The sequence below is a fragment of the Trichosurus vulpecula genome, chromosome 3 (assembly GCF_011100635.1).
Source record: "Trichosurus vulpecula isolate mTriVul1 chromosome 3, mTriVul1.pri, whole genome shotgun sequence".
In the NCBI taxonomy this organism is placed as follows: Eukaryota; Metazoa; Chordata; class Mammalia; order Diprotodontia; family Phalangeridae; genus Trichosurus; species Trichosurus vulpecula.
This window is the reverse complement of record NC_050575.1, coordinates 203,582,320-203,609,825: the sequence shown is the minus strand read 5'-3', so window position 1 is coordinate 203,609,825 and position 27,506 is coordinate 203,582,320. Positions and strand designations below refer to the sequence as shown.

The window sequence follows — 27,506 nt, the reverse complement described above, 5'->3', positions numbered from 1 at the left end:
CAGTTTCCTTATCTGTAAAATGAGGGAGTTGAACTAGGTGATCTCTAAAATATCTCCACCTGTACACCTATGATACTATGAACAAAGAACTGAGGATCTCACACATGCTGTGAACCCACGCTCACCACATGCCACTTCCCCAAACTTTTTTCCATGTGTTTTTGTAATAGTTGTCTCTTCTAATATGACTATGAGGGATCACAAGATTGAAAATTGGAAGGCACCTTAAAGAAGTTCGGTCTAATGCCCTTACTTTAAGAGTGAGGAAAACAAGGTCCAGAGAGTTTTAGTGACTTGCTTAAGGTCACACAGGTAGTATATAGCAGAATCACTGTTCCCAAACAGGTTGTCTGACTCTAGGGCTTCACAAAGCTGCCTTGGGGACTCTGTCTTAGTCATAGAATGTCAGAATCAGAAAACTTTAAAGGATTTGAAGTGTGTCCAGGTCACTGCCATTCCTACCCCCTGCCCCGCACTTGATTTTCCCATTTTTTTAGGCTGGACCGAACTGGCCTCGAATCCATGGGTGGCCAGAGGCCAACAAAGCAGGCTAGAGACAGAAGAGTCAAGAATCAAACAGAAGTTTAATTTCAAAGTGAGGGAAATGGCTTGCAAGCAAGGAGGCAGATTAGACACATGTGCCAGGGTCCTGCCACCTAGTTTGGGGACCCAAGGCAGCGTGGACAAATCTCAGTATTTATACCAATGACTGAACAGTGAGCTGAAGCCCTGACAATGAGGGGTAACAGCAATTGTGTGACAAGTTTGATTCATAGCAGGACTTCATGACCAGAACTTGCTTGTCCAAGTTCAGATAACACCTGGTGCTGGTTAAAGCAATACAGTAATTATGTGATTTCAGCAGAAGGGAAGATCATTTAGAGGGTGAGTGCAAAGGATTGTTGTTATGCCAAGCTCAGGGCACAGCCTGTTTTCTGGGCCTTAGGCATCTAAGGATGTCTCCTAATATCTTGATAAAGCTATACCTCTCTTCCCTTTCCCAGCCAAATTCCTAGAAAAAAGCTGCCTATACTCATGACCTTAGTTTCCTGTCTTCAAATTCATTTCTCATCCTTTGTAATCTTTCTTCCAGCATCATTACTCAGCCAAAACTACTATCTCTAAGGTTACCAGTTATCTCTTAATTGGCAAGTTCAATGATCTTTCTTAGTCCTCAGCTTTCTTCATCTCTCTGTATTCTCTGATTGACCATCCTCTCCTCTATGATAATTTCTCTTCTCATGACATAGCTCTCTCATGATTCTTCTTCTGCTTTTCTGGCCACTTCTCATGTTCCCAAAGATGGAAGCAATTCTAAACAGAACTCGTTGCCTTCCCCACCCAACCCTATCCTCCCAATCTTCCCTAATTCTGTTAAGGGTAACTCCATTCTTCCTTCAATTACCTAGGCTGCAACCTAGGAATCATTCTCAACTCATCCTTATCCAATCAGTTGCCAAATCTCGTTGATTCTACCTTCACAGAATCCCTTACATCTATCCCCTTATCTTCACTCACACAGCTATCACCTTAGTTCAGGCCTTCATCACCTTTGACCTGGATTATTACAATGACCTCATAGCTGGTCCCCCTGACTCCAGTCTCTCTTATCTCTAATCTTTCCTCCACACAGCTGCCAAAGTGATATTCTGAAAAGAGAGTTCTGACCATGTCCCTCCCCCTGCTCAAGAAGTTCTAGTGGCTCCAATTGCCTCTGGGTTAAAAATACAAACTCCTCCATTTGGCATTTGAAGACCTTCAGCTCAGCTTTCCAGACATCATACGCTGGTCCCTTTCATGCGTCTGCAGTCCAACCAAACTGGACTTATATACTTGCTGCACTTCCTATGCAACAATACATTTCTCATATCTGTGCCCTTGCATGGGTTGTGCTCTGATGTCTGGAATGCACTCCTTCTCACCTATGTATCTTTGAACCCCTATCTTCCTTACATTAAAATCTTTGCTCAATGTCATGAGGTTTTTTCTGACCTCTTCAGGTGCTATTGCCTCTTCCTTGCCCTTGACCAAAAAGTTACTTTATATATTTTTGTTTACTGACATTGTTTTCATCCTTCATTTTGTTGTGCTTTGCAGATATTGCTTTTTTTTTTCTACAAATTAAAGGTTTGGGCCAAGATGGCAGCTGGAAAGCAGGGACTAGCGTGAGCTCCCCGCCGAGTCCCTCCAAAAACCTGTAAAAAATGGCTCTGAACCAATTCTAGAACTACAGAAGCCACAAAACAGCAGAGGGAAGCAGGGCTCCAGCCCAGGAGAGCCTGGATGGTCTCTGGGTGAGGTCTATCCCACATGGAACTGGGAGCAGAGCAGAGCCCAGTGTGAGCGGTGCGGACCAACCAGACCAGGAGCCGGGCGGAGCGTGCCCTAGCGCCCTGAATCAGTGAGCTGCAGCAGTTACCAGACTTCTCAACCCACAAACGCCAAAGACAACAGAGAAGGTTAGTGGGAAAAGCTGCAGGAGTGGAAGGAGTTCGCTCCGGGGGCAGTGGAGTAGGGCAGCTACAGAAGTACAGCTGCAGTTGCTTCCAGCCTCAGGCCCACCTGGTGGGAGGAATTAAGAGGCAGATCAGAGCAGAAGTGAAGAGCCTGCTGAAGATCTAAGTCCAGTCCGGGTTGGGGGTTCTTGGGGAAGGAGGAGTGCTGGTGTGGCAGAGCTGGCACATCCCCCCAAGTGTGAAACATAGAACTCTTTAGCCTACAAGCAGTCATACCCCACTGAAAAACTCAAGGGTCAAGTTAGTTGGCTGGGAATACGGCCAGGCGGCAAAACGCACCCAGATTCAGTCTCAGACTCTGGAATCTTTCTTTGGTGACAAAGAAGACCAAAGCATACAGCCAGAAGAAGTCAACAAAGTCAAAGAACCTACAACAAAAGCCTCCAAGAAAAATATGAACTGGTCTCAGGCCATGGAAGAGCTCAAAAAGGATTTGGAAAAGCAAGTTAGAGAAGTAGAGGAAAAATTGGGAAGAGAAATGAGAAGGATGCGAGAAAACCATGAAAAACAAGTCAATGACTTGCTAAAGGAGACCCAAAAAAAATACTGAAAAATATACTGAAGAAAACAACACCCTGATCAGTCAACAGCCATCACCATCTAGACAAGACCTTCTACCAACAAAAAGAATATGACTTGTTGAAGGCTCAGATGATGGTTAGCATTTTTTTTAGCAATAAAGTACTTTTGATTAAGGTTTTTAGACCTATAATAATATTTTTATGTAATAATTTTTATATAATTTATATATTTTATATAATAATTTTTAGACCAATAATACTATTGCATAGTTAATAAGCTACAGTATAGTGTAAACATAACTTTTATATGCACTGAGAAACCAAAAAATCCATCTGACTTGTTTTATTGCTGTATTTACTGTATTGCAGTAAGCTGGAACCAAACCCAAAATGTCTCTGAGGTATTCCTACTCATGTATGTACTATGTTCTCTGACAGAATATAAACACCTAGGGGACAATGACTGTTTTGCATCTTTGTATCCTTAGCACCTAGCATATGAGTTCAAGAATGGCATTGTCCATGGACTCCCCTCTTGGGACATTCAGGCAAAGCACTACAGATAGTTTCTATGTGCCTCTCCAGGAAGCATATCGTGGATGCTTAGTAGTAGTGGGTGTTTAATAAATGCTTATTGATTGATCTAGCCCGAGCCCTACCTAGAACAGAAATATCCTCTACAACATCCAAATAAGTGGCAGTCCAACCTCTGCTTAAACACCTTCAGTGATGGAGAACTTACCTTTCAAGGCAGCCCATTTGATCAGGACAGCTCCAATTATGAAGAACTTCTTCCTTATAACTATCTAAAACTTGCCTTCCTATAATTTCTTCCACTCTCATTGCTAGTTTTGCCTTCTAGGACTAAGGGGAGCAATCTAATCCTTCTTTTCTCTATGGTGACCATAGGTTGGGCCTGGGGATCTGATCTTGTGGATTCCAGGAATGTCCAAGGGAATGATTTATCTAGACTCTATACCTTAGTTGGTTCTGAAGCATGCCTCCCCATAGACCCTTAGGAAAGAGTTAGTATCTGAAGGCTGCCTCCATCCTAAGCAAATCTGTTGAATAGTTTTAGTAATTCCTTCTAGTCTTTGAATGTTTGAGAAAGTCCCCTACTTCACTAAGAGTGAAAAGTCAGGGGCATTGAGAGACTGGGGCTAGGAGAGGACCCTCCTTAAATCCCATTCCAGTTAAGGGGATTCTGCCCTACCCCAACCGATAGGTCTCCCATCCATAATAATCAAATCTCCCCTTTCATACAGGGCTTGGAAATTTTCAAAAAGGTTTTCCATTGACAAAGATATTTTATCTTTAGGACAGCCTTAGGAGGAAGACAAGATTTCACTACTGCAGAATAGAAATGGAAGGGATCTTAGGACTTAGAATGTCAACCATGGAAGAGACATTGGGGATCATCTAGCTCAACCTTCCCATTTTGAAGATGGAAAAATTGAGACCAAGAGATGGAAAATAACTTGTAATAATGATAATGGTAAACACTTATATAGCACTTCAAGGTTTGCAACATACTTTATAAGGATATTTCATCTGAGCCTCATAATAATCCTGTAAGGTGAGTGCTAATATTAGCCCCATATTATAGATGAAGAAACTGAGGCTCAGAGAGGTTAGTTGATTTGCCCAGGGTCATATAATTAGTCAGAGACTGAAGCAAGATTTGGACCCAGGTGTTGTTGATTCCAAGCCCAGCATTTTAACCATCTCGAATGGGGCCACACAGTGAGTTAGTGGCTGTGCTGAACTGAAACCCAGGCCTACTGATTGACTCCTCCAGACCAAGCATTGATCAACCTAATTCTTCCCAAAAGCCATGCCTGTCTCATTTTCTTTGGCAGTATCCAACTCACACTCTCTGGACACACACAAACCTTACTTATTTCCTTGGGCTTTTATAAGCAGATGACTCTGTAAAACTTCATTCACAGGAAACTGGAGACTCCCAATATCTGAGTTTGAATCCAGATTTCCCTGCCTTCTCCACCCCACCCAAGGGAGCCAGAGTAACCCTCCCTTCCATCCACACTTCCAGATCCTACCTTTGCATATGTTTCCTCTGGTGGGAAAAGGGCGAAATCTATCTGGGACACTCCTCCGCCAAAAGGGATAACATTGAAAAAGTGAGTTACAAATACAAAAGAGAGGGAGACTAAGGAGAGTGGGGATCATGTGATCCAATTTGACCGATTCCCTTACCTATATGCCCAGCCAGGGAACGAGTAAAGGTAGGCACACTGAGACAAAGGGGAAAGGAAAGAAAGGGATATAGAACTTTGGGAAGCAGGATGCATGGGGAAGAGAGTCGGAAGACCTGAGCATTTGGAGTCAGAAGACCTGAGCTCAAATCCTGGATCTTCTGCTTAAATATCTGTATGACCTTGGGCAAGTTCCAATCCCTCTCTGGGCCTCATTTTTCCCCCTGTAAAATTCGAGGGCTGGATTTAAATTACAGGATCTTCTGATTCTAAATATTCTGCTCCTAAAATTAGACCACGTTGAAGGCCCCTTCCAGCTCTAAGACCTCTGCTTCTCTAACCAGCACCTCCCCACTTGTCGCTCTCCATTCTCACCACTGTCAGAGACACCTGCTCCTTGGCTTTACATTTCTGTCTGACTCGGAAGCTAGTCGAGCGCTGTCCAGCGTCCCTGGAGGATGGTTCCCCCAGTTCGGGGCCCCGCCCGCCTCAAGCCCACTTCCCCTTTAACGTCGAGCCCCCCAATTCCCCGGCTCCCCGGGAGCCCCCTCCCTCCGCGGGCTGCGCCGATTGGCTGAGCCGATGACTTCACTCTAGAGCCCGCCCTGGGCTGGGGGAATGAAGCGCCAGTCAGGTCTGCGCCGCAGACTGGAAAGCAGGCTGTCCCTCGGTTCCGCGCGCCTCACCTTGGTGCGGCCCGGCCCGGCCCGGCCCGGCCCTGCCCCACTCTGACCGGTCCTAACCTATCCACTCCCAGCGGTCCAGGCGCAGCTGCCTAAGCCCAGAGCTCAGCGCAGCGCCCTGGGTGTGGGCCCCGCAGCCCAGTAGCCCGAGCCCGAGCCCCAGCGGCTCCTTCCCTTCTTCCTTCGGAGCCCCAGCCAAGCCGCCAAGACGCCGCGCGCGGTGCTTCGGGTCAAAAATGGGGCGGCTAAGCTGGCCAAGCCGCCGGCGGCCGAGGCGCCCGGGGCCGGTCCTGGGCTCTACATGGAGCGCTCTCAGAGCCGCCTCAGCCTGTCCGCCTCCTTCGAGGCGCTCGCCATCTACTTCCCCTGCATGAACTCCTTCGATGAAGAGGACGCTGGTGAGAGCCGGGAAGAGGATGGAGGATGGTGGGGGAGGGAGGCCAGCGGGCTGGTGGAGACGGGGTGGGGGGCTCGGGAGGCAGGGGTGGAGGGGTGGGCGCGGGGGGAGGCGGGAGCTGGGATTCTGGAGAGGCCTCGGTGGAGGTGAGCGGACGAAGTGATAAAGGCTGGCCCCCAGGGATGGGGCTCGGAGGGCTGAGAAGATATGGACTGGGGGGAAATAAGCGGCAATAGAAACCGCACCGCTGGCCTCGCCACCCGAAGTGGCCTTTGACTGAGGGCTCTGGGATAGGATACATGCCCTTCCCCACGAGATGGTCCCCGGGGCGTAGTCTGGTTTTTTAGGCAGTCCCTGGGGAGCTCTAGGAGCAGAATCCTGGATTGAGACCTCTTGCTTGTACTCAACACGTATCTTCGGCGCCCTGCGCCACCCTCACCCCTCTCCAATTTCTAGGGAAGGAGCTTGCCCAAGGCCCCAAGGACCCCACCCCACCCCCACCCCACGCCTTCCTCGTCAGAGCTCTTGGCCGAACGGACATTGGGGCAGAATGGGAAGGGAACAGTGCAGACAAATCTCTCTATCAATTCCACCTGGGGAAGATCTAGGACTTAAACAGGGATCCTGACTTTGGGCTTTTTTGATCAAAAAGGGTGGCTTTCCATGGGGGAGTGTCCCCAGGGACAAGCCTCTATATGGCTGGTTGGGGAATAGATTGGACTTGGCATCATCTAGCAGGCCAGAAGGACACTTAGGGTGCTGGTGCCACACGTTTGTTAACCCTTATCCAGAGAAAGAGAAGGGAGAGTGTAAGGTCTTAGGATATTAAGGAAGAAGAAACTCTGAGGCTTCCAGTTTGGGACCAAACAAAACAGGCAAGTCTGATGGGGTTGTGTGAGGAAGGGGATGAACTTTCTTTTGGTGCTTTATTTCATTTAAGTAAAAGATGGCTTCTAGGGAGCTATCTTGGATTGAGCTATGTATGTGTGTGTGTGTGTGTGCCCGCGTGTGCCCGAGAGAGAGAGAGAGAGAGAGAGAGAGAGAGAGAGAGAGAGAGAAAACTATCTAGTAATATCAGCTTTGGCTCCATTGCAACTGTAGTTGCTGGCTGGGCCAAAAAGGGGACCAAATGCAAGGATCATAGGATCATAGATTTAGAGCTGTAAGGGACTTAAAAGACTTCTGCCCTCTTCCATTTTACAGATGAGTAACCTGAAGCACAGAGAGGTTAAGTGACTTGCCCAGCGCCACACAGCAAATGTCTGTGACAGGACAAATCCAGTGCTCTATGTGCTACTACACCATGCTGCCTGCCTCTCAAGGCTAGGAGGGGAGATTTAGAACCATTCTCTGAAAGCCTTCTGTGCTAAGACCAAAATCTGGTTAGCAGTAGGCACTTGTGGGGAGGGTAGTAGAATAAAAAACAGATTGATCTTTATATGCTTTGGAAGGGGGAAGAGGCTTATTTTGTCTGCCTTCCTGGTGTAACCAGAGAGAAGCGGAATAGCCAGAGAGGAGTCAGAGCAGTGGAGTCAGAGCACCTCGATTTAAATCTCAGGTCTGCTGCATGCTGTCTGTGTGATGTTGGACAAGTCATTTATCCTTCCTGGGCCATTCAGTTTCCTTATTTGTGAAATGAGGGGGTTGGACTAGATGGCCTCTGAAGTCCCTTCCAGCTCTGGATCTATGATCCTATTTAAGTCTGAAAGAATTTCAAGGATTCTGTGTGGAACCAGACTACCCAGACTGACTGATTTGAAAAGCTGATTTGGAGGCTTGGGAGTGGGAGGGGGAGGAAGAACAATTCCCTGAAGCCAGACTGAGGGGCAAAGTCACCCCCATTCCCTTCCTTACCCTTCCCCATGTAGTTGTCTGCTCAAATGCCAACCGTTGCCATTTTGAATGATGTCTCTCTCCCTGCCCCCCCCCACCAGACAGTGAAGAGAGAAAAAAAATGCCTTCTAAGAAGATATTACAGAACTTCAGGGCTAGAAAGGAACAGTTGACATTTATTGTTCTAAGAAAGATAACTGAATGTCAGCATTTAACTTCACCCTAGGGCCCATCTATTGAGGACTAGAGAGGTGAAGCAAATCCCTTCCTTTTTCTCTCTACTCCCTACACCCACCCCAATCTATATCTTCACTTCAACATTCCCCTTCTTAAACAGAGGTCGACTCTTAGAGGACAATGCCAGGCATCCTAGGGGAAGGACTTTGCACCTGTTCTCCAACTAGGAATGGGAAGCCCCATAGTTTGATGTCATCAGGTCGGGACAGGGTCTACCACATGTTTCTCTAACTTGTTCCTTTTCAGGTCAGGAGTATGATAGTAAGAAACATGACTGTGGAAAAGCGGCCTGGGGTCTAGAAAAGTTTGGGGGTGAAGCATCAGTTCACAAAAGCCTTTGCTCAGGGCCTTACTGCTTTAGTGCCTGGGCTGCCGTGGTGATAGGGGTGGGGCACAGCTTGGACCTTCTAGGAGAATGAGACCAGAGCTTCACCTCCAAAGATTTTCATTAGAAAATCAGAAGCAGAATGCTATCTGTATGGTTCATTTCTCTTCTGGGGGAAAATTTAAAAAAAAACCCCATTTTTAACTTTTCCTTCTCACTTCTGCTGACAATGATAACCAGTTGCATTTTGCTCTGCTAGTTTCTAAAAGAGACTGTTTTATCTTGGGATAAGGGCAAGACTCTACTCTCAAAATATCCTCAGTGGATCCGTGGTCTCATGGATCTGCGACCCCTCCACCTATGCAGATCGCAACCACTCTCCGACTCCTCAAGCTTTCTTATCCTATGTCATTCTCGTCCGTGTCTGTTCACCACTCGTCCATAAAGCCAGTGGGCGGTAGGCCTTTCTCTGGTCCTTTTAAAGGTTTCCAGGGCGCAAATGTAACACCTTGGCCGTCCATCTGTTTTCAGTTTAATACCTCACCTATGGATAGTGCTTGATTTTACCGTCTCTAGCTCAAATTCTCCCTGGTAGGGGAAGCAAAGCAGGAGTTATTAATCCCATTCGGAGAAGGGATGTTCACACGGTTAGTGAGTGGTGGAGCCGGGGTCGAGCCCGAGCCTCCTGGCTCTCTGCCAGGGATCTTTCTCACATTGCTTCGGAAGCTTTCAGAAATGGTTTAGCCCTATTTCGCCTCTCCCTCCTCCCCTCTGAAATCCACTACATCTCCTTCCTTTCCCCCGCGGTTCCCCCTTCCTGAGAAAGAAGACTGTGTCCCTGACCGCGCTTCCGGTGAGGCGAGCCCCCTTCTGAGTCACGGCGCAAGGAGCGGCTCCACGGAATGGATCAAACTGGAAATCGTTTCCAGGGTGAAAAAGCTTCGCTTCAGCCTGGCGGGGCTGGGGAGGGAGGCCGGGCCCGCCAGCTGGGTGTGTGTGCGCGCGCGCGAGATGCATGTGTAGCTCTGGCTGTGGCCACGGCCGTGGCGATGCGAGGGGGGCGTCTCTTTCGATAGCTATCAGCCTTAGTTGGAACAAATGCTGGGAGCAGGAGTTTACTGTCACTGTCTTATCACTAAGTTCCAACTTCATCTAGTAGAACCCGAAAAAGGTGAAGAGAACTCGGAGGTGTCCTTGCGTTCTGGTTTATTGCCCCAATTCCTCTTGGGCCTGGCTTCCCACGCCCATCGCTAAGAAAGGTCTTTTACAGCCTCTTCAGTACCTTTGCATAAGGGCAGCAAGCTCCTCCTTAAGAAGCCAGCATCCGGCCTAGAATACTGAGAATCCATCCGAATGGAAATGTTTCCCAGGAGACATATCAGATGATCTGAGGCTCAAAATTGATGAAATTATAGTGTTATTGGTTTTTTTTTAAACTTGCTAAACCGTTGTTTGGGCATACTGTTATTAGGAAGTAGGTATTGGAGAGGTTATTGGAACATGAGTGAGGTGTAAAAAAAAAAGTCATTAATAATTTTTTTTTAAAAATCTAATACTCCCTACACTGCCACCGCCAGCTCCCAGAAGGAAGAATACATCTTTATATCCAAGAGTGACCCAAGAGCTCGTCTTTCAATGTGTGGAAGATGAAGCTAAAAATCCCAGAAAGGGAAGTGACTTGTCCACGGTCACACAGCTGGGACCCAGCAAAGCTGGATCGAAGAAAGAAAACTCAGCAAGGTTAAATGACTTGTCCAAGGTCACAAGGACAGCCAGAACTCGAACCCAGGTTCTCTGACTCCCAATCTAATAACTTTTCTATTATACCACGACTCCTTTCAACAGTTTATGATTCGGATTGAGGTATATAGCTCTAGACCTGTCTTTTGAGCCACTCTTCTCTGTCTGCCAAAAGTTGTGGGCTGCTTCTTGTGTTAAATTCAGTTATTCAGTCTTATTTCATTACCCCTACTGAGAGACTGTGATATAGAGACCCAAATTCCACTTCAGATGATTAGAACTTTATTGTCCATCTTGGGACAAATCACTTCACTTTTGTGGGCCTCGTTTCCCTCACTCATAAAATGAGGAAGGGGATCTATGTTTCTTCCGAGGTCCCTTTCATCTGCTAATCTGATCGTTTGCTAGGATTTCGTCGCTGCAGCCGAGGGCACCCCTGGAAGCAGTGTATCATGGGGATGGGGGAGGGGCAGGAAGATCCACGTGGTGATTGTCCCAGCTTAAACCCGCTTCTCCTGTTTCCTTCTCAATTTTTGCTGCATTTAGGGAGGTGGATCTAGGAACCCAGTTCCAGGTTGTCGAGCCCTTTAGCTTGGGTAGCAGATTGGCAGCCCATGGAAATTCTGGAATGGGATTGGCGGGAGAGAAAGATGGGAGGGGGGCGCGACGAGTGACACCCCTCCCCCCCTGCCCCCCCCCCCCCCACTCCGCCCCAGCCAGACCTTTCGTAGCTTTCAACAGGTACTTTTTCAATTCGGTCCCCCGGAGGCTACACCCTTACCCTGGGCGGTGACGGAGGAGGTAGTGGGGAAATAGAACCTAGCCTAGCCGCCGTCTCTCCATTCGGCTCTGGCCCCCGCAGCTGCAGGAGCGGCGCCAGGATGCTGTGAGCGCCGAGAGGGAAGGGAAGAGGTTTCCATGGCAACAGCCCGTCAGCAGCGGTCCTCTCCCGGCGGAGCCCGGCCAGTGTCTTCGGGATAGAAGTTTCCTCAGGCGCCCACAGACCAGACCAGCTCCCTTCTCCTCCTTCCCACCCCTCCCCTTTCCTTCAGCCTAAAGGATGAGTTTCCTCTGGATCCGGGGTTTAGGCTGCAGTTCCTGTAAAACACCCTCACCTGGGTCCCAGAGCCTAGAAAGATACCGCCCAGATCTAGAGCTCTCCTAGACTTGGGGAGTCAGCTTTTCAAAACCAGTGGGCAGATTTATTCTTATCACCATACTTCACATTTCTGTAACACTTTAAGGCCACACACAGTTTTCAGTATGTGTAAAATGTACATGGTGCTCTAGTTCTTCCATCTGTATCTATGTGTCCTTGTACTATTTTCCTCAGAGCGTTGTTGTATATAATTCTTGCACTAAAAAAAAAAACATATGGGGAGCAGACAGAGAGAGACTGATGGAGAGACAGACAGAGACAGACAGAGAGACAGAGTCAGAGATAGAGACAAAGAGGGAGAGACAGAGACAAAGACAAGCTGAGACAGAAATAGATCAATAAGCAATATGACTTCTGAGTCAGGCAAACCCGGGTTCAAATCCAGGTCTGATAAATGCTAATTGTCTGACCCTAAGGCAGTCATTTCACTTTTCAGTGCCTTGGGTGGGTGGGTGGGGAATGTGCAGCCTCGAGGCCATGTGTGGCCCTCTAGGTTCTCTAGGTCCTGCAGCAGCCGAACTTGAAGACCTAGAGGGCCACGCCTAGCCTCGAGGCCACAGGTTCCCCACCCCTGATAAGACTATAAATTGAAGGAGAGATGTTGATCTGCACTGATAAAGGAAGTTCCTTGACCCTGAAGCACCTTTGTACCAATGGCATCACAGGTTCAGTCTCTTAAAAAACCTTAGTCCTGAAAAGATGGAGCACAGGAGTTATTCTCCCTATTTTTAGAGAGGCTGGAATGCTGCCTGGAATGCATCTTTTCTAAGGTCTAGGTGAGCAGGTAGCAGAGTCAACGTTCCATTGCAGGTCTTCTGAACAGAAGGCCAGTGTTGCAGCTGCTGCTCTAGTCTCCTGGTTTGTGTATAGGTTTGTGTATGATCAAGGGAAACTTAGTTATCACTAAGAGTCACACTTACACTTCTATAAGTACTTTAGATATATTGTCTCCTTGGATCTTCACAACATCTGAAGAGAGCCAGGCAGGGATTTTCTCCATTTTTCCAAGGAGAGAGGTAAGGACCAGAGAAACTGTCACTTGCCTGAGGTCATACAGCTGGGAAGTAGCAGAGAAAGGATTCAAACCCAGATCTTCTACTCCTTGCCCAGTGATCTTTCCGCTGTACCACACTACCCGAAGAAATGGGTCCTCTGGGCTCTAATCCGGGCAAGGGTAGGGACTAGAGTCAGAACCGCGCCACTCTGGGTCCTTTTCTCTTTCACTGCCATGGTTCCAGACACCCCTGGGAATGCCTTCTGTATCTCTCTGTTCCCCACCCCTGCCCCTGCTTCTTTGACCTTTTTCTTCCTGTCTTGGCAGAGTTTCTTTCCCAGAACTAGTGTTCCCTTCTGTCCTTGAAATGTGACCTGATGGGAAAGAAAAACTATCTACAACCTCCTGGAGGTGAAAAAGTACCCTGTCCTTGTAAAACCCCTGGTCTAAGTGTATGACGGGTCCTGATCCCTGTTAATCCAGGGGAGGGGGTTTCTCCTGTCTCATTCTCTCCCTAAAGTTGATTGAGCCCCTGTTGCCTCCCCTAAAGTCCTAGCTGTTTTCATGGTAACATAATATGGTGGGAAGGACATTGGGCTTAGTGTCAGGAGATCTGTTTTCCAGTTCCGGATCTAATAAGTCCATTTATTAACTGTGTGACCCTGTGACACTTTCTCTCTGTGTCCTAATTTCCTCATCTGTAAAATGAGGATTACAGTAGTATAATGGAAAAAGGATCTGGAGTCAGAAGATTTGGGTTCTATTTTTTGCTCCTCTACTTAGTAAACCTGGGAAAGTCACAATTTCTCTAGGCCTTTCTTTCCTTATCTGTAAAATGGGGTAAATCATGTCGACAATATTTAGAACACTTCACAGGGCTGTTGCAAGGAAAATTTATGAAGTACTAATGAAGGATTTCACAATATAACCCATTTTTGGCTATTGCCTGGGAAAATCCAAGAACCCCTTTGGGACTTCTATAGCCAAAGTGAAGCAGGGAATTGGACCAATTATCCAGTTAATTCAATAAAGAATAAAAAAACATGTTTCACTTAAGTTGTCCTAAAGGGATTTCCAAGTCTGATTATGTTCCTGGGATGATATAGACAAAAATGCCCTTCCCTCACCCTTCCTCTACCTCCACACCCCTCCTCCAAAATCCAAAATTTTTTTGTCTAACTCAGCTGCCTTGGTGCTAAAAAGACTCACTGTTTGTTGCTTCTTTTTCGACTTTTTGATCTGAGCTCTCTGGTATTGGCTTGATCCCTGGTCCCTTTGGTAGCAATTATTAGCATCCCTGATCCTCATTTTGGACATAGAGGCAGGTAGAGTCACATTCCACAGATTCTAAGTTCCATGGGGGCAGGGGCAAGACATTCAAACTTTGTATTGCTTCCTCTATTCTCCCTTCCCTTCCCTACCCACACTCCCAATGACTGGCATGGTGCTCTGTGAATACCAGGTACTTAATGAATGTTAGTTAGTTGAATAAATGTGGTGAGTTAAATGTATAGGGAAAAAAATTTGGGGGCGAGGGACAAGTCCTTGTTTGAGATAGGAAAGGCACCAGAGAAGAGTATTCTGAGGGCATCTAATGAGAGCACCTATACAGATGGAAGGAACCTTAGAGACCATCTAGTCCAACCTGTCTCATTTTATTGAGGCCAAGAGAGGTGAGATGAGATACCTGAAGTCACACAGTGAATTAGTGGCAGAGCCAAGACCAGAAATCTTGGCTTCCTGACTCTCAGTCCAGAGCTCTTTCTAGGACCCCATGGCTACTCCACATATGACCATGTTTGACCTCCCTCTCACTGGCAGCTGCACTCCACTTGACACCTGTCGAGGCAGCTTTCTTTCCCAAATCCTCTATTTTGAGTGTCTTAGATAGCTGCAGTCCAAGCCTCTGCTGTCCCCTCTCTGGTATCCTCTTCTGGCTTTCCAGGGAATGTACCTCCATCTCCCTACCTCCCTGGACCCGTGAAGACCAGGTTTGGATTATATTAGAGGCTTTGTTTTTTACTTGACAACTAGGGAACATTCTCTCTCCAGTCCCCCCTCCCTACCACCTCCCTCCTCCCCCCAAGCTGGGCTCTGATTCATTCGGAAACTGACAAGGCTGATGTCAGCTGTATTCTTAGCCCCCAGGATTGTAACTGCATTTAGCAGCGCACTTCATTAACAGTTTTGGAAACAGCACAGGAGTGAGATGTCCCTAAAGAGATCTTGTGCTGGGTCCCTCATAGGGAAGAAAAGAGGTGAAGGGATGGAGAGAGTAGGGTAAAGACATGTCTAAATTCCTCATTTTACAGATAAAGAAACAAACTAAAAGATGGAAGTGACTTGTACAAACTCACGCATTGAATCGTGGCAGTCAGGGCTAGAACCCGTGTCCTTAAATCCTGGCCTGGTCTTCTTACTATGGCACTAGACGCCTTCATAAAAGGGGCTCTTTGGGATGAAGAGATTCCCTTGGTGCCTGGGATGTGTTAGACGGTGTTAGTCAGACCTATTCTGAAAATTGTCCTTGCTTTCAGAAGCCTGAGTTTGGAAGGTCATTGAGCCCTGCCTATCTGATCCCGGAGTCTCTAAATAATAGCAATTATTACCACTTTCTTAGAAATATTTATAAATTTCCATTTCTATAGCACTTTCAAATAAGTGCTTTTTGGGGAGCAACAATCTAGAAAAATGAGTTCTGCAGGTATTATCTCACTTTATGGCTGAGGAAATTGGGGTACAGTGATTTCTCTGGTCGCAACCTTAATAAGTGTCATCGCTAATGCTTAGACTCACATTCTCAGGCTATTAAAATGATAGAATCACCTACCAGAGCTGAAAAAGACCTCAGAGGCCATATAGTCCAACCCCACCATTTTATACATGAGGACCCTGAGGCTCAAGGTAGTTAAGTGACCCATCCAGGTCATACAGGTAGTAAGCATCACAGGTGAGATTTGAACCCATGTCTTGTGATTCCAAAGCCAGGGCGGCTTCTTCTTCTTCTTCTTCTTCTTCTTCTTCTTCTTCTAGAATCTTAAGGGAAATATATTTTAAGAGGGGGAGAGGAGACAAGAAGCTAGCAGTTCCATATCTGAAGCAATACTCCAAAGCAGTAATTCTCTAAAAATTTGGCAATCATTAAAATAAAGACATTAAACAGTAGAATATGTTAAGTATAAAACATACAGAAGCAAAACAAATACAGTAGCATCGTGATTAATAAATACAAAGAACTGAGGCAACGGAGTATTCGAGTACTCAGCATTCGACAAAAAAGTACTAGGGAAACTGGAAAGTAAGCCAGCAAAATTAGGTCTTGACAAACACCTCATACCACATGCCAAGACACATTCCAAATGGATACACAACTTTATATGAAAGTAAACATCATAAACAAATGGAATTATATCTGGACTCTTTTCATTGAACTTTGAAGTGGAATTGTCTTAGAGAATATCTAATCAAACACTCATAACACAGACTCAGAATATGGAAGGAACTTGTCTGAGGTCATACAGCTAATGAATAGCAGAGCCTGGGGCTTCCCACTCCAGAGCCCCCTCCAGGGAAAAGGGCTCAATCACATCCCCCAGTGTGGAAAGAACACTAAATTAATGATCTGAGGACCAAGGTTCTGGTCCTGGCTTGCCAATAAGCTCCCCATGTGACTTTCAAGTTGTCCCTTCCGTTCTTGGTGCTCCAGTGTCCTCATCTACAGCATGAGAAGATTCAACAAGATGATCTGAAGGTCTTTCCCTACTCTAACAACACAGGAATCCATGATTCACATCCTAGCATTTCGGACCTTGGCATAAATAATTCCCACAATTCTTTGCTTATCATTTGAGACATAATTCATTGTGACTATCTCATATCTTGCTTTCTCTGAGAGAAATTTAAATCCTTCAGAATTGCATGAGCCGACTCCATGATAGATCACCAATAAAGTATTTGAAAGGTAACAAAGATGGCTCCCATTTATATAGGACTCTGAGGTAAAAAAAAAAAAACAAAACATTTTTTATATCCATTATCTCATGTATTCCTGTCAACAGCTCTGTTAGTGCTAGTATTATTGGCCCCAATTTATAGATGGGAAAAGAGAGGTTTTTAGAGAACTGATCTATCCATGGGAGACTTGAACCCATGTCTTTGGACTCTAAGTGCAGTGCTCTTTGCACTGGGCCATATTACCTCTAGTGGGTGTTCCATAATTACTTGTTGACTGCTGGCTTAATAAATGAAGCACAAAGAGAATGCACAATTACAGAGATCCCTTCTCACTTTAGCATCCTGGGGTCAGAGCCTTTGTCTCACATCTATTCCAGTGTCTCCTGGCTGAGAAGCACATTTCAGAGCCCTCTGTCCTCCACTGTGTCTATAGAGTATCATAAGGAGGTTCCATTTCTACTCTTTCCCTTCCACAGTTATTAGCAATTAGGGAGTTTGTTTTGGAGCTAGCCAAAGGGAGGGACCCCTGGTGTCCTAGCAAATTATAGGGCATTCATGCATTTCTTCCACCCTCTGTTCAGTCCATCCAGCAGGAGGCTGGCTCCTCATGTATCCTCTGTGACTAGAGGGGAAGAAGAAAGGCTTAGCATGTGAAATTCTTGGGGAAAGGATGCTGTCCATCACAAAGGTGACAGATTTAGATAAAACTCCCTGAAGGAGATTTAGGTTGTCAGAGCTGAGAGGGTTTACAGAAAACAAAATGTCAGAGCTGGATGGGACCTTAAAACAAAGAATCAATCAACAAGTATTTATTAAGCACCTACTACGTGCCAGATACAAAGACAAAAAAGGAACAGTCTCTGCCCTCAAGGAGCTTATAGTCTATCAAGGGAAACAACATATACATTTATAGATATATACCAAAGCTTCAGAGCTGAAAGCACCCTTAGGATATAGAATGTCATAGCTAGCAGGGACCTTAGAAATCATCTACTCTCTTGTTTTACACACGGAGAAACTGAGGCCCCCAGTAATTGAGATGTACCAGAGACTCCAATCAATTACCAGTCATTTGGAGACTACCTACTGTGTGCCTCAGCCCCATGGAAAACAAAAATCAAAGATAAGAACCCTGTCCTCAGATGAATCTTTGAACATTCTCTCCGATCCCCACCCCGGGAGCTCTTGCTCTGCTTGGTGTCTCCCAGAGATTGCTAGTTTCCGCCTGGCATTACCCTAGGAGCATGTGGGAGGATGTGTCACTAATTGGGGCCCGTAATGGGAAATTAATTAGTTCGCAAAGCAATGTCTCTGGTGGAGCCTAGAGCACAGCTTGGGCTGGTTGCCTCCCAGGCTACCCTCCCCCAAACCATCTGGCCCTGGGAAGGGGTGTCACTATTTGGGGCAAGGGTCCCCTCCAGACAGTCCTTAGGACTAATCAGAAGGCTCCTGAAGGTGGAGAAGCTTCAGGGTACGTGTGTGTGTGTGTGTGTGTGTGTGTGTGTGTGTGTGTGTGTGTAGGATTAGAAGTTGTTGGGAATTTGTGATTTTCCCCCTCTTGACCTGTTGAATTCCTATTAATCCAATGCTACCTACCTCCTTCCAGAAGTCTCCCCCGATGCCCTGATTCCGCTTCCCTGCCCCAAATGGTAGTGATCTGTTCCCATGGATGTTATGTAGTACATTGTTTTCTACCACGCTAATGCATGTCTCCTCCACTGTTCTGAAGTACCTGTGTCGTTTCCTGGGTCTGTGTCTTCTCCTCCAAGGATCCCATCTTAGCTAAACTTTGTAATTTCCCAGTGCCTAGTACAGTGGTTTGCAAACAGTAGACACTTAATAAATGCTTACGGGATGAGCGGATGGGTGATGAGCTAATTGATTAATTGCTAGGAATTTTTAAAAACAAAATATTCTCTGAACTCCTCCTAGTTCTTGGAATGAGAGAACCTCAGGGCTTGGCAACAAAAATCTCAATCAGCAAATATTCATAAAGCGCCTATGTGCCAGCCACTGTGCTAGGATACAAGTGTCAAGAATGAAATAATCTCTTCCCTCAAGGAGCTTATGTTCTAACAAGAGAGACACAAGTACATTTTAAAATATAGCATCGATGTAAAGTGAATAAATACAGCTGTATTATTGTTGTTTCTCAGTCATTTCAGTCCTGTCTGAGTCTCCATGACCCCATTTGGAGTTTTCTTGGCAAAGACCCTAGTTTGCCATTTCCTTCTCCAGCTCATTTTATAAATGAGGAAACTGAGGCAAACAAGGTTAAGTGACTTGCCCGGGGTCACACCGCCAGTAAGTGTCTGAAGCCTAATTTGAACTCAGGTCTTCTAGTAGCTAAATACCAAATATCAGGAGAGAAAGCAAGAGCAGTTGAGGAGGGGAATCACCCAAGATTTCAACCCATTCTTCTTCTTTTGCTGTTTCCCCATTTGGAGCCTACTGCTGCTAGCCCCAGCTACCCAGAGTTTTAAGGGATGCCCTGAATGTTCAGGGTCTTCATGAAAGCCCCCTTCTATGAACCCTTCATACTCTGCCCTCTCCCTGAAAAGTCACCCATCCTTTTAACAGCTTGCCATCTGCTCTCCAAAGTGGTGACGATGATTCATGTATCTGATTGCTTGCTAAGTTGTTTATAGCTGATGATAGATTGAACTTGCCTTAGAGTGCTAGGAGTTAGAGATGAAAGGGATCTTAGAAATCAAAGGATCTTGTAATCCTTTGATCACAGGTTAATGATTAATTGAAAAAGTGATGGATTTGGAGTCCGAGGACATGGGTTCCATTCTCAGCTCGCTATTTACTGCCTGAGTGACCCGGGGGCCATTCACAACTCTTTGAATCTCAGTTTCCTCATACATTAGATGAAGGGTTTAGAAAGGGCACTGAACTTGAAGTCACAGGACCTGAGTTCAAATTTAGCCTCTTTAACTTACCTATGTAACCTTGTGCAAGTCATTTAATCTCTATGGGCCTCTTGTCACCTATAAAAAGAAGGGATTGAACTAGATGACCTCTAGGAGGCCTTTCAGTGCCAATCCTGTGTCTAGATGACCTCTAAAGTCCCTGCCTATGATTTTATAATCTGAGTCTCAGTGCCCTCTCCTATAAAATGGGTATATCATATACTGTTCTAGGGATTGTGCAGAATTGGTGTGAGGAGTAAAAGAGGCATGAATGTAAGCTTTGTTGGAACCAGTTACAGGTGGCTGGGAGAAAGCATGAGCAAAGGTTCAGAGGGGGTAATGAAAATGTTCTGAGTATGTCCAGGGTGCAAAAAAGTAGCTATGAAAGGGGGAGACTTGTCTAGTTAGGCCCTAGGGTGTGCATTCATGGGCAAAGCAGCCTAATCCAAACAAAGATAGGCTGTGGTCTGGACAGCTCTGGCTGGGGGGTGTTAGAGGGCTGACATTGAGAAGGGAGGGGATTGGACATGCAGCAATGTTAGTTGATGGGGCAAATATTCTATCCTTCTCCCTAATTGTGAAGGAGACTTTCTCTATTCCAGGAGGGAAACATCTTTCTCATCAGCACTGAACTCTTTCCTTTTGCTTAGTCCTTTGGTTCAGAAAAGTCCCAGACTAAAGGTCTGTGGGCCCCCAAGGGGTTCATGGATAAATTTCAGGGAGGTCTGTGAACTTGGATGGGAAAAATTATGCTTTTATTTCAATATCGTTCCTTTGTAACCTTGTGTATTTTACTTTATGCAGTAAAAAGAAATCTTGTGTATTTTACTTAATGCATTAAAAAAAATCTTCTGAGGAGGGATCCACAGGCTTCACCAGATGGTCAAAGGGGGTTGTCACAAAAGAGGTGGAGAACTCTTGCCCTAGACTTTCTTTGTTGTTAGAACTGAAATGACTTGAGGAAATAGAACACAGAAAGTCAGGACTAAATGAGGCTTTAGAACAGAGACTGTGGAAGCTGAAAAGGGGCTTAGAACAGAAACTATCAGAGGTGGAAGGAATTTTAGAACACAGAGCTTAGAAGGTCTGAGCTGGGAGGCCTTAAAGACCACCTAGTACCACCCCCTTATTTCATAAAGGGGAGATCTGAGGCTCAGGTGCCCCAGTGATTGATAAATCAGTTACCAGAACCCAGGCCCCTGACTCCTAGGCAGTGCATTTGAATAAATGAATAGATGGATGAATAAAGCATTTGTTAAGAGCTTCCTTCATGCAACATACTTTGCAGGGAACACACCCTGCTGCCCCTTTGTTCCGAGTGCTTCCATTCAGGTCAGGTTTTACTTCCCAGTATAGGGAGTGAGCCCATCTCAGCACCGAGAATGGCTGCTTGGGTCTGAGCTGCTGCAGGCAGAGAAAGCAGAGAATTTGTCATTAGACTTGACCGGTGGCTGTGGGGCTGGAGAGAACTGGTTTGGAGGCAGAAACAAATTACTCTCCTAGAGTCAAGGCTGGGCCAATTCCAGCTGCGTTACATTATTAAATTTGTAATCTTCATTCTAATGCTTTCCAGCACTGAATAAGAAGCAAATTTAAAATGGGAGCTTTACATTTAGGGAATGAAACTCTTTGTCAAGGTCTCTTGAAACCCTTAATTTCTCTCTAGAGGTGGATTTCTAAATCTCTTTTAAAAATAAAATAAAATAAAAAAGAGAAACCTTTCTTGGGTTAAAGTTGGCTTTGAAAGGGTAGAACCTATCTCTGGACAAAATGGGGTATTCCTGCTCTTGGCCACATCTGGAATTAAATTGTCTTCTTCCTTCCCTAACCTCAGACCACCTCCTAAAGGAGAGCTGAGGAACAGGAGGATGTCCCTGGAGGTTGCCATGGAAACCAAAAAACCCAAATCTGGGATCTGTTGGGAAAGAGAGAAGGTTGGCAGCCTCTTCTCTATGACAGTGAGCCACAAGCCTGTCTGCCCTTCAGCAATTTGTAAATGGACACGTGCCTTGGTCTCAGAACAACCAGCCACTGGGTCCCCAAGAAATAAGGCTTCAGGCTTAAATGAAAGTGATTCAAGCCAGCCTTTCTCTATTTTTTTATGAGTATACTCATTAATTGGTATATTTTGCTTTAGGCACGTAATAAAGATAAGGATGATGCTAATAATAAAAATAACAATAATCAGTGCTCCTGTTTTTGTAGATGCTACAAACATCTGGCATTTGTAAAATGCTTTCACAACCGTTATCTCATTTAATCCTCACAGCAACCCTATGAGGAAGGTAGAGCAGATGCGGTTACTCCCATTTTACAGATGAGAAAACGGAGGCTTGGGGAGGGGAATCGACATTGAGGGCAATGGCTGGAAGTTCCCTGAAGGAGTGGATGAGATAACATTAGGAGAATGCACAGATCATGCGTACCCTGAGAAGATGGTGGTAGGAATGATAATGGGGACTCATTCTTTCACACACATTGGTTTAGTAAGTCTTGAAAGGATGCCTATTATTATTTCCAGTTTAGAGAAGAGGAAACTGAGTCTTATAGATGGGAAATGTCTTGCCAAAAGTCACTCATGGTTTGAAGCAAAGTTAGGACTAGAATCTGACTCTTTGAACTTCTGGTCTAGGATACCCCTTTCTTTATGGCGGTGCTTCTAGATCCTCTCCCTACCTTGTCCCCACCAATGGGGTTAATGCTTCTGTTTGAACCAATTAGATTTGGTCTAATTTCCTGTGTGCTAACCTCTCTGAGAACAGGCACGAGGACTTATGGGTCTATCTCTCCTCTTGGCCTTGGTTTGTCCTTGAACCTCGACTGTCCCATGAAAAGCCTGTAGCCCCAGGTCCTAATCTGGTATCTCACATTTTCTCATGTGATTTCAAACTGGGAGGGACCTTTGTGATGAACTAGGTCAACCCTCCCACCTTCCAGAGGAAGGAGACTAAGGTGCAGAGGGGAAGCAGTGACTAGCCAACAGTCACCAAAAGCTTGGATTTGGACCCAGGTCCAAATCCAATGATGCTTTTCCTTGCAGCAGTCCTCTCAGCCTCACGTGGCTTGGTTAGATGCAGGTGTAAATCGAGAGACCATTATCCTACCCCAAGTTTGCCCAGCAACCTGACACAAGGAGGTTCAGCAGTATTAGAGTGCAATTCACGTTTTTTCCTGCTAGCCACAGCCTTCAAAGATTCAAAGCTCCCCAGGATTCATTCCCAGCCTGGCCCTTAATTTAAATACGAGAAGCAGAAGGCCTCCCATCACAAGGAGGGTGTCTAGAGGAGCTATTTATATCCCAAGCAGCTTCTAAGGCAGCATCAGTGTGAATTTGCAAGTTGTCTCTCTTCCCAACCTGGTGACCTGGATTAATCCTTGCATCTGATGCCTTCTTCTTCCCTTTCTGTGGAACTAAACCCTCCCCAACCTTAAAGGCACAGCCTAGGTCCTTCTTTCTCTGGGAAGCCTTCCTTGACCACCCCAGTTTGAAGAGTTCTGTCCCCCAACCCCCACTTTCCTGAGCTCCTACAGCCCTGTTTGCACCAATCAAAGGACAGTGAATGTAATAGGCTGCCTGGTAGAGGTATGTGACCTTCAAATGAAATTCATCATGTCTCCCTGACTATATTGAGAGGAACAGTCATCTGCTAAGTCCTATGAATAGGGCTGGGTATGTGATCTCCTCAGTACAGACCGATCGATTGATTTATTGAAAGAATGAATGAAGTGAAGGAGGGAGGGACTGTGAAATTACATGACTCTGAACAACACCTCCGGGGTTCATGGAGTAGATTGGTCTAATTTCCTCCATGCTAACCTCTCTGAGAACAGGAACTAGGTCTTCATCTCTGAAGCTACCATCATCCAGGTCAGGACCTGGTACATGGACGTTACTTAGTAAAGATTTGTTGAACAGAATTGGCTTAACATCCAAAGTCCTCAGGGCTTGAGGACCACACATAAGGCTTTCTCTGAGGGATGGGGGAGGGGAAGGGATGGACCAAATCATACTCTGAATCCCCTATTTCCCATCCTCACCCCCAAATCTACACATCCTTTAATTCAAAAAACATTTTCTAAGCATCTGCCATCTAGGGATTTGGAGTCAGAAAACCTGGATTCAAATTCTTACTCATACTTTGAATCTTACACTTACCCTTCCTGAGCAGCATTATTCCAATTACAAAATGAGAGTGTTGGGCCAGATGATCTATAAGATTTCTTCTAGTTCTAAATATTATGATCCTTTATGCAGGGCACTGGGAAAAGAAACTAAGACAGGATTCCTGCTCTCATGGAGCTAATAGTCAAATAGTGTCATATGGCACATACATAAGTCCCTGTAATCTTAGGTTGAAAAGAGGTACAAACATGAGGTCAGATGATTTAGAGTTGTTTTCTTTTTTTTTTAATGGAGGGGGGAGGGCAAGGCAATTGGGGTTAAGTGACTTGTCCAAGGTCACACAGCTAGTAAGTGTGTCAAGTGTCTGAGGCTGGACTTGAACTCAGGTCTTCCTGACTCCAGGGCAAGTGCTCTACTCACTGTGCCACCTAGCTGCCCCTCAGATGATTTAGAGTTGGAAGGAACCTCAGAGGCCCATTTTATAGATAAACTAAGGCACATGGAGGCTAAGTGACTTGCCCAAGGTCATGCAGGTAGCAAATGTCTGAAGTAAGATTTGAATACAGGTCCATTGATTCTGGAAACAATATCTCTTTCCATGGTACCACTGACTGGTCGAGTCAAAGGAAAGATTCCTGGAGGAAGTGGCATGGGAGATGGGTCTCAGAGGATGCAGATGACTTCAACAGGCTGGGGTGGATGGGAAGGGATTCCAGTCACAGGGGATGTCAGGAACACACATGCAAAAGAAAGTGAGGGATTCATGGAATCATTGGCTTATTGAGCTGAAGGGGAACTTGGAGATGACTTAGTCCAATCTCCTCATTTGAGATTCCTTCAAGGATACTGAGTCATTCCTCTTGGATAGATCTTAGGGTGGGTGTTGCTGAGCAGGGCCATAGGAGTTGAGAACTACCAGGGATCTTCAAGATTATTTTTTTTTCTTTTTTTTTCTTTTTTTTTACTTATTTTTTTTAAATTTATTTAACATATTTAGTTTTCAGCATTGATTTTCACAATAGTTTGAATTACAAATTTTCTCCCCATTTCTACCCTCCCACCCACTCCAAGATGGCGTATATTCTTGTTGCCCTGTTCCCCAGTCAGCGCTCCCCTCTGTCACCCCACTCCCCTCCCATCCCCTTTTCCCTTCCTTTCTTGTAGGGCAAGATAAATTTCTACACCCCATTGTCTGTGTATCTTATTTTCTAGTTGCATGCAAAAACATTTTTGTTTGTTTTTGAACATCTGTTTTTAAAACTTTGAGTTCCAAATTCTCTCCCCTCTTCCCTTCCCACCCACCCTCCCTAAGAAGTCAAGCAATTCAACATAGGCCACATGTGTATCATTATGTATAACCCTTCCACAATACTCATGTTGTGAAAGACTATATTTTGCTCCTTCCCAACCCATCCCCCTTTATTGAATTTTCTCCCTTGACCCTGTCCCCTTTCCAAAGTGTTTGTTTTTGATTACCTCCACCCCCATCTGCCCTCCCCTCCATCATCCCCCCCATTTATTTTTATCTTCTTCCCTCTTCTTTCCTGTGGGGTAAGATTCCCAATTGGGTATGTATGGTATTCCCTCCTTAGACCAAATCTGATGAGAGCAATGTTCACTCATTCCCCCCCTCATCCGCCCTCTCCCCTCCTCCCACAGAACTGCTTGCTCTTGCCTCCTTTATGCAAGATAATCCACCCCATTCTATCTCTCCTTATCTCCCTGTCTCAGTATGTTCCTCTCTCATCCCTTAATTTGATTTTATTTCTTTTAGATATCTTCCCTTCATCTTCAACTCACCCTGTGTTCTCTCTCTCTCTCTCTCTCTCTCTGTATATATATATATATATATATATATATATATATATATATATACACACACACACACACACACATATAGATATATACATACATACACATTCACCCATATATATACATAAACATATATGTATACATATTCCCTTCAGCTACCCTAATACTGAGGTCTCATGAATCATACTCGTCATCTTTCCATTTAGGAACGTCAACAAAACAGTTCACCTTTAGTATCTTCAAGATTATTTAATTCAACTTTTTTCATTTTATTTTGTCTGCAAGGGAGCTGAGTTAGAGAACAATTTTATTTGGGTAATTAAGGAGAAAAGTAACAGAACAAAGAGCATAGAGTAGGTCATTGCTATCTCCATGGTCTGAGGTCTATTTATCCCCAACCCCACCCCTTGCAGCCCTAGTTTGTCCTTCTTCTGCTTCCTTCTTCCTCCCCTCCTTCCATCCTGGTTGGGAGGGGTGGGAGGGGAAGAATATGGACGAGGAGCATGTCAAGGTGCCCCTCCTTTGAGGCATGGAAAATAATAGGTTGATTGGAATATACAATAGCATCAGATTTTTTTCTAAATGGTACCAATAGAATAAGACACACATTTTTAGACATGACCCATATAGAGATATGTTTTGCTTGATTATGTTTATTTGTTGCAAGGGTTTTGTTTTTTTCTTTTTTCTCAGTAAGGGGTTGTGGGGTAGGAGATGGAAGGAAGAAAAAAATGCTTATTGAAAGAAATTGATTTTTTAAAACCTAATAAATGGTACCAATGTATGAAAGAGTTAACCTATAAGAAGCTAAAGACACAGGCCAGAAGGAAAACCAAAAGTCTTTTTTTGTTTTTACATCCATGTTTTAACCTTTTGTAGAGAGTGTTTCCAGTGAGTGGCGTTGAGATCAGGGACACTCCCCCAACCAAAGCCACCCCATCATTGTATAGTGGAGGAAACTGGGGTTTGGAGAAGTCAGTGACTTTCTCAACATCACACAGCTAACAAGAAGTATGATCCAGATACAAAAACTTCCACCTCAGCTGCGCTTCCTAATGTGGTCAGGTTAGAAAGGTGAAGTCAAGTTTACCTAGAGTACCAAGGGCAGCTTGGAGAGGAAGAAAAGGCCCAGAGCTGCAGCATAAAAGAAATTTCCTGGGTGGTGTGTGAAGAAGAGAGTGAAAGAATGAAAGGATGGGGATGCAGCCCCACCAACTCGATCCAGTGTTTTGGTGATTTGGGGATTTTGCAAGTGGAGATTAGGGGCTGATTAGGGAAACAAACTTTAACTGCTTAGAATCATGGACTAACCTCAAAGATCATCAAATCCAACCCTCTCCTTTTATAGGAGAGGAAATTATGTCCGGAGAGGGGGATATGCCCAGAGAGCTTTTTCCACTCAGCCAGATCCTTCTCTAACTAGCCTCCCCCTGTATTGATCTTCCTCTTCTCACACTGTCTATACCTAGGATAGACTGAGGTCACACAGAAGAATTTCTTGAAAATAAGGTTTGGAAAATGCTAGAATGTGATTGATAGGAAAGGGGAAGGTGTACTACTTGACATTCCTTTCCAGGATCCTTGGAAGAGACAAGCGGGCCTTTGTCATATAACTTTGCCCAAAGGTGTCTTTGGCTCTTATCTCTGAACTTGGACTTCAGAAAGGACAACTTTGCTCATTCCCCAACTTCTCCTTTGGTCTTCTGTGTCTCCGTCAGAGCCACACTAGGCTCTGTCACCCAAAAGTCAGTTCTGATGTTCTTACATTCCTCTTCTGTACTCAGTTAACAGAGTAACACGTACAGGTTCTCCCAAATGGCTTTGAGTAAATGCCCAGTTACCTTTTTTGGGTAGACTGATCCAGGAGACAACAGTGCAGAAAGGTCCCAGACTCCAAGTAAGTCCTCTCCTGTGTTAATTTCATCCCAGCTCCTAAAATTAGGCAGCCTCTTCCTCCTGGTTAACCCGGTATCATGGTCTATTCACTGATTCCATCATCAAACATTCATTAAACATCAACCTTATGCAAACCTCTATTCTTTGCATTTGGTATACAAAGATGGGAACATAGGTCTTCCTGT

At 45.3% G+C, this 27,506-nt stretch overlaps 1 protein-coding gene across 2 annotated transcripts in view; it reads left to right on the top strand.

Moving 5' to 3' along the window:
- Nucleotides 1–6,237: 6,237 nt before the first annotated feature.
- RIMS4 (regulating synaptic membrane exocytosis 4) overlaps nucleotides 6,238–27,506 on the top strand; it is a 57,386-nt gene continuing 36,117 nt past the window's right edge. For both annotated transcript variants that reach the window (XM_036752899.1, XM_036752898.1), the window contains exon 1: nucleotides 6,238–6,334. In XM_036752899.1, the coding sequence (XP_036608794.1) occupies nucleotides 6,238–6,334 (97 nt within the window). The remainder of the gene's footprint in view (nucleotides 6,335–27,506) is intronic.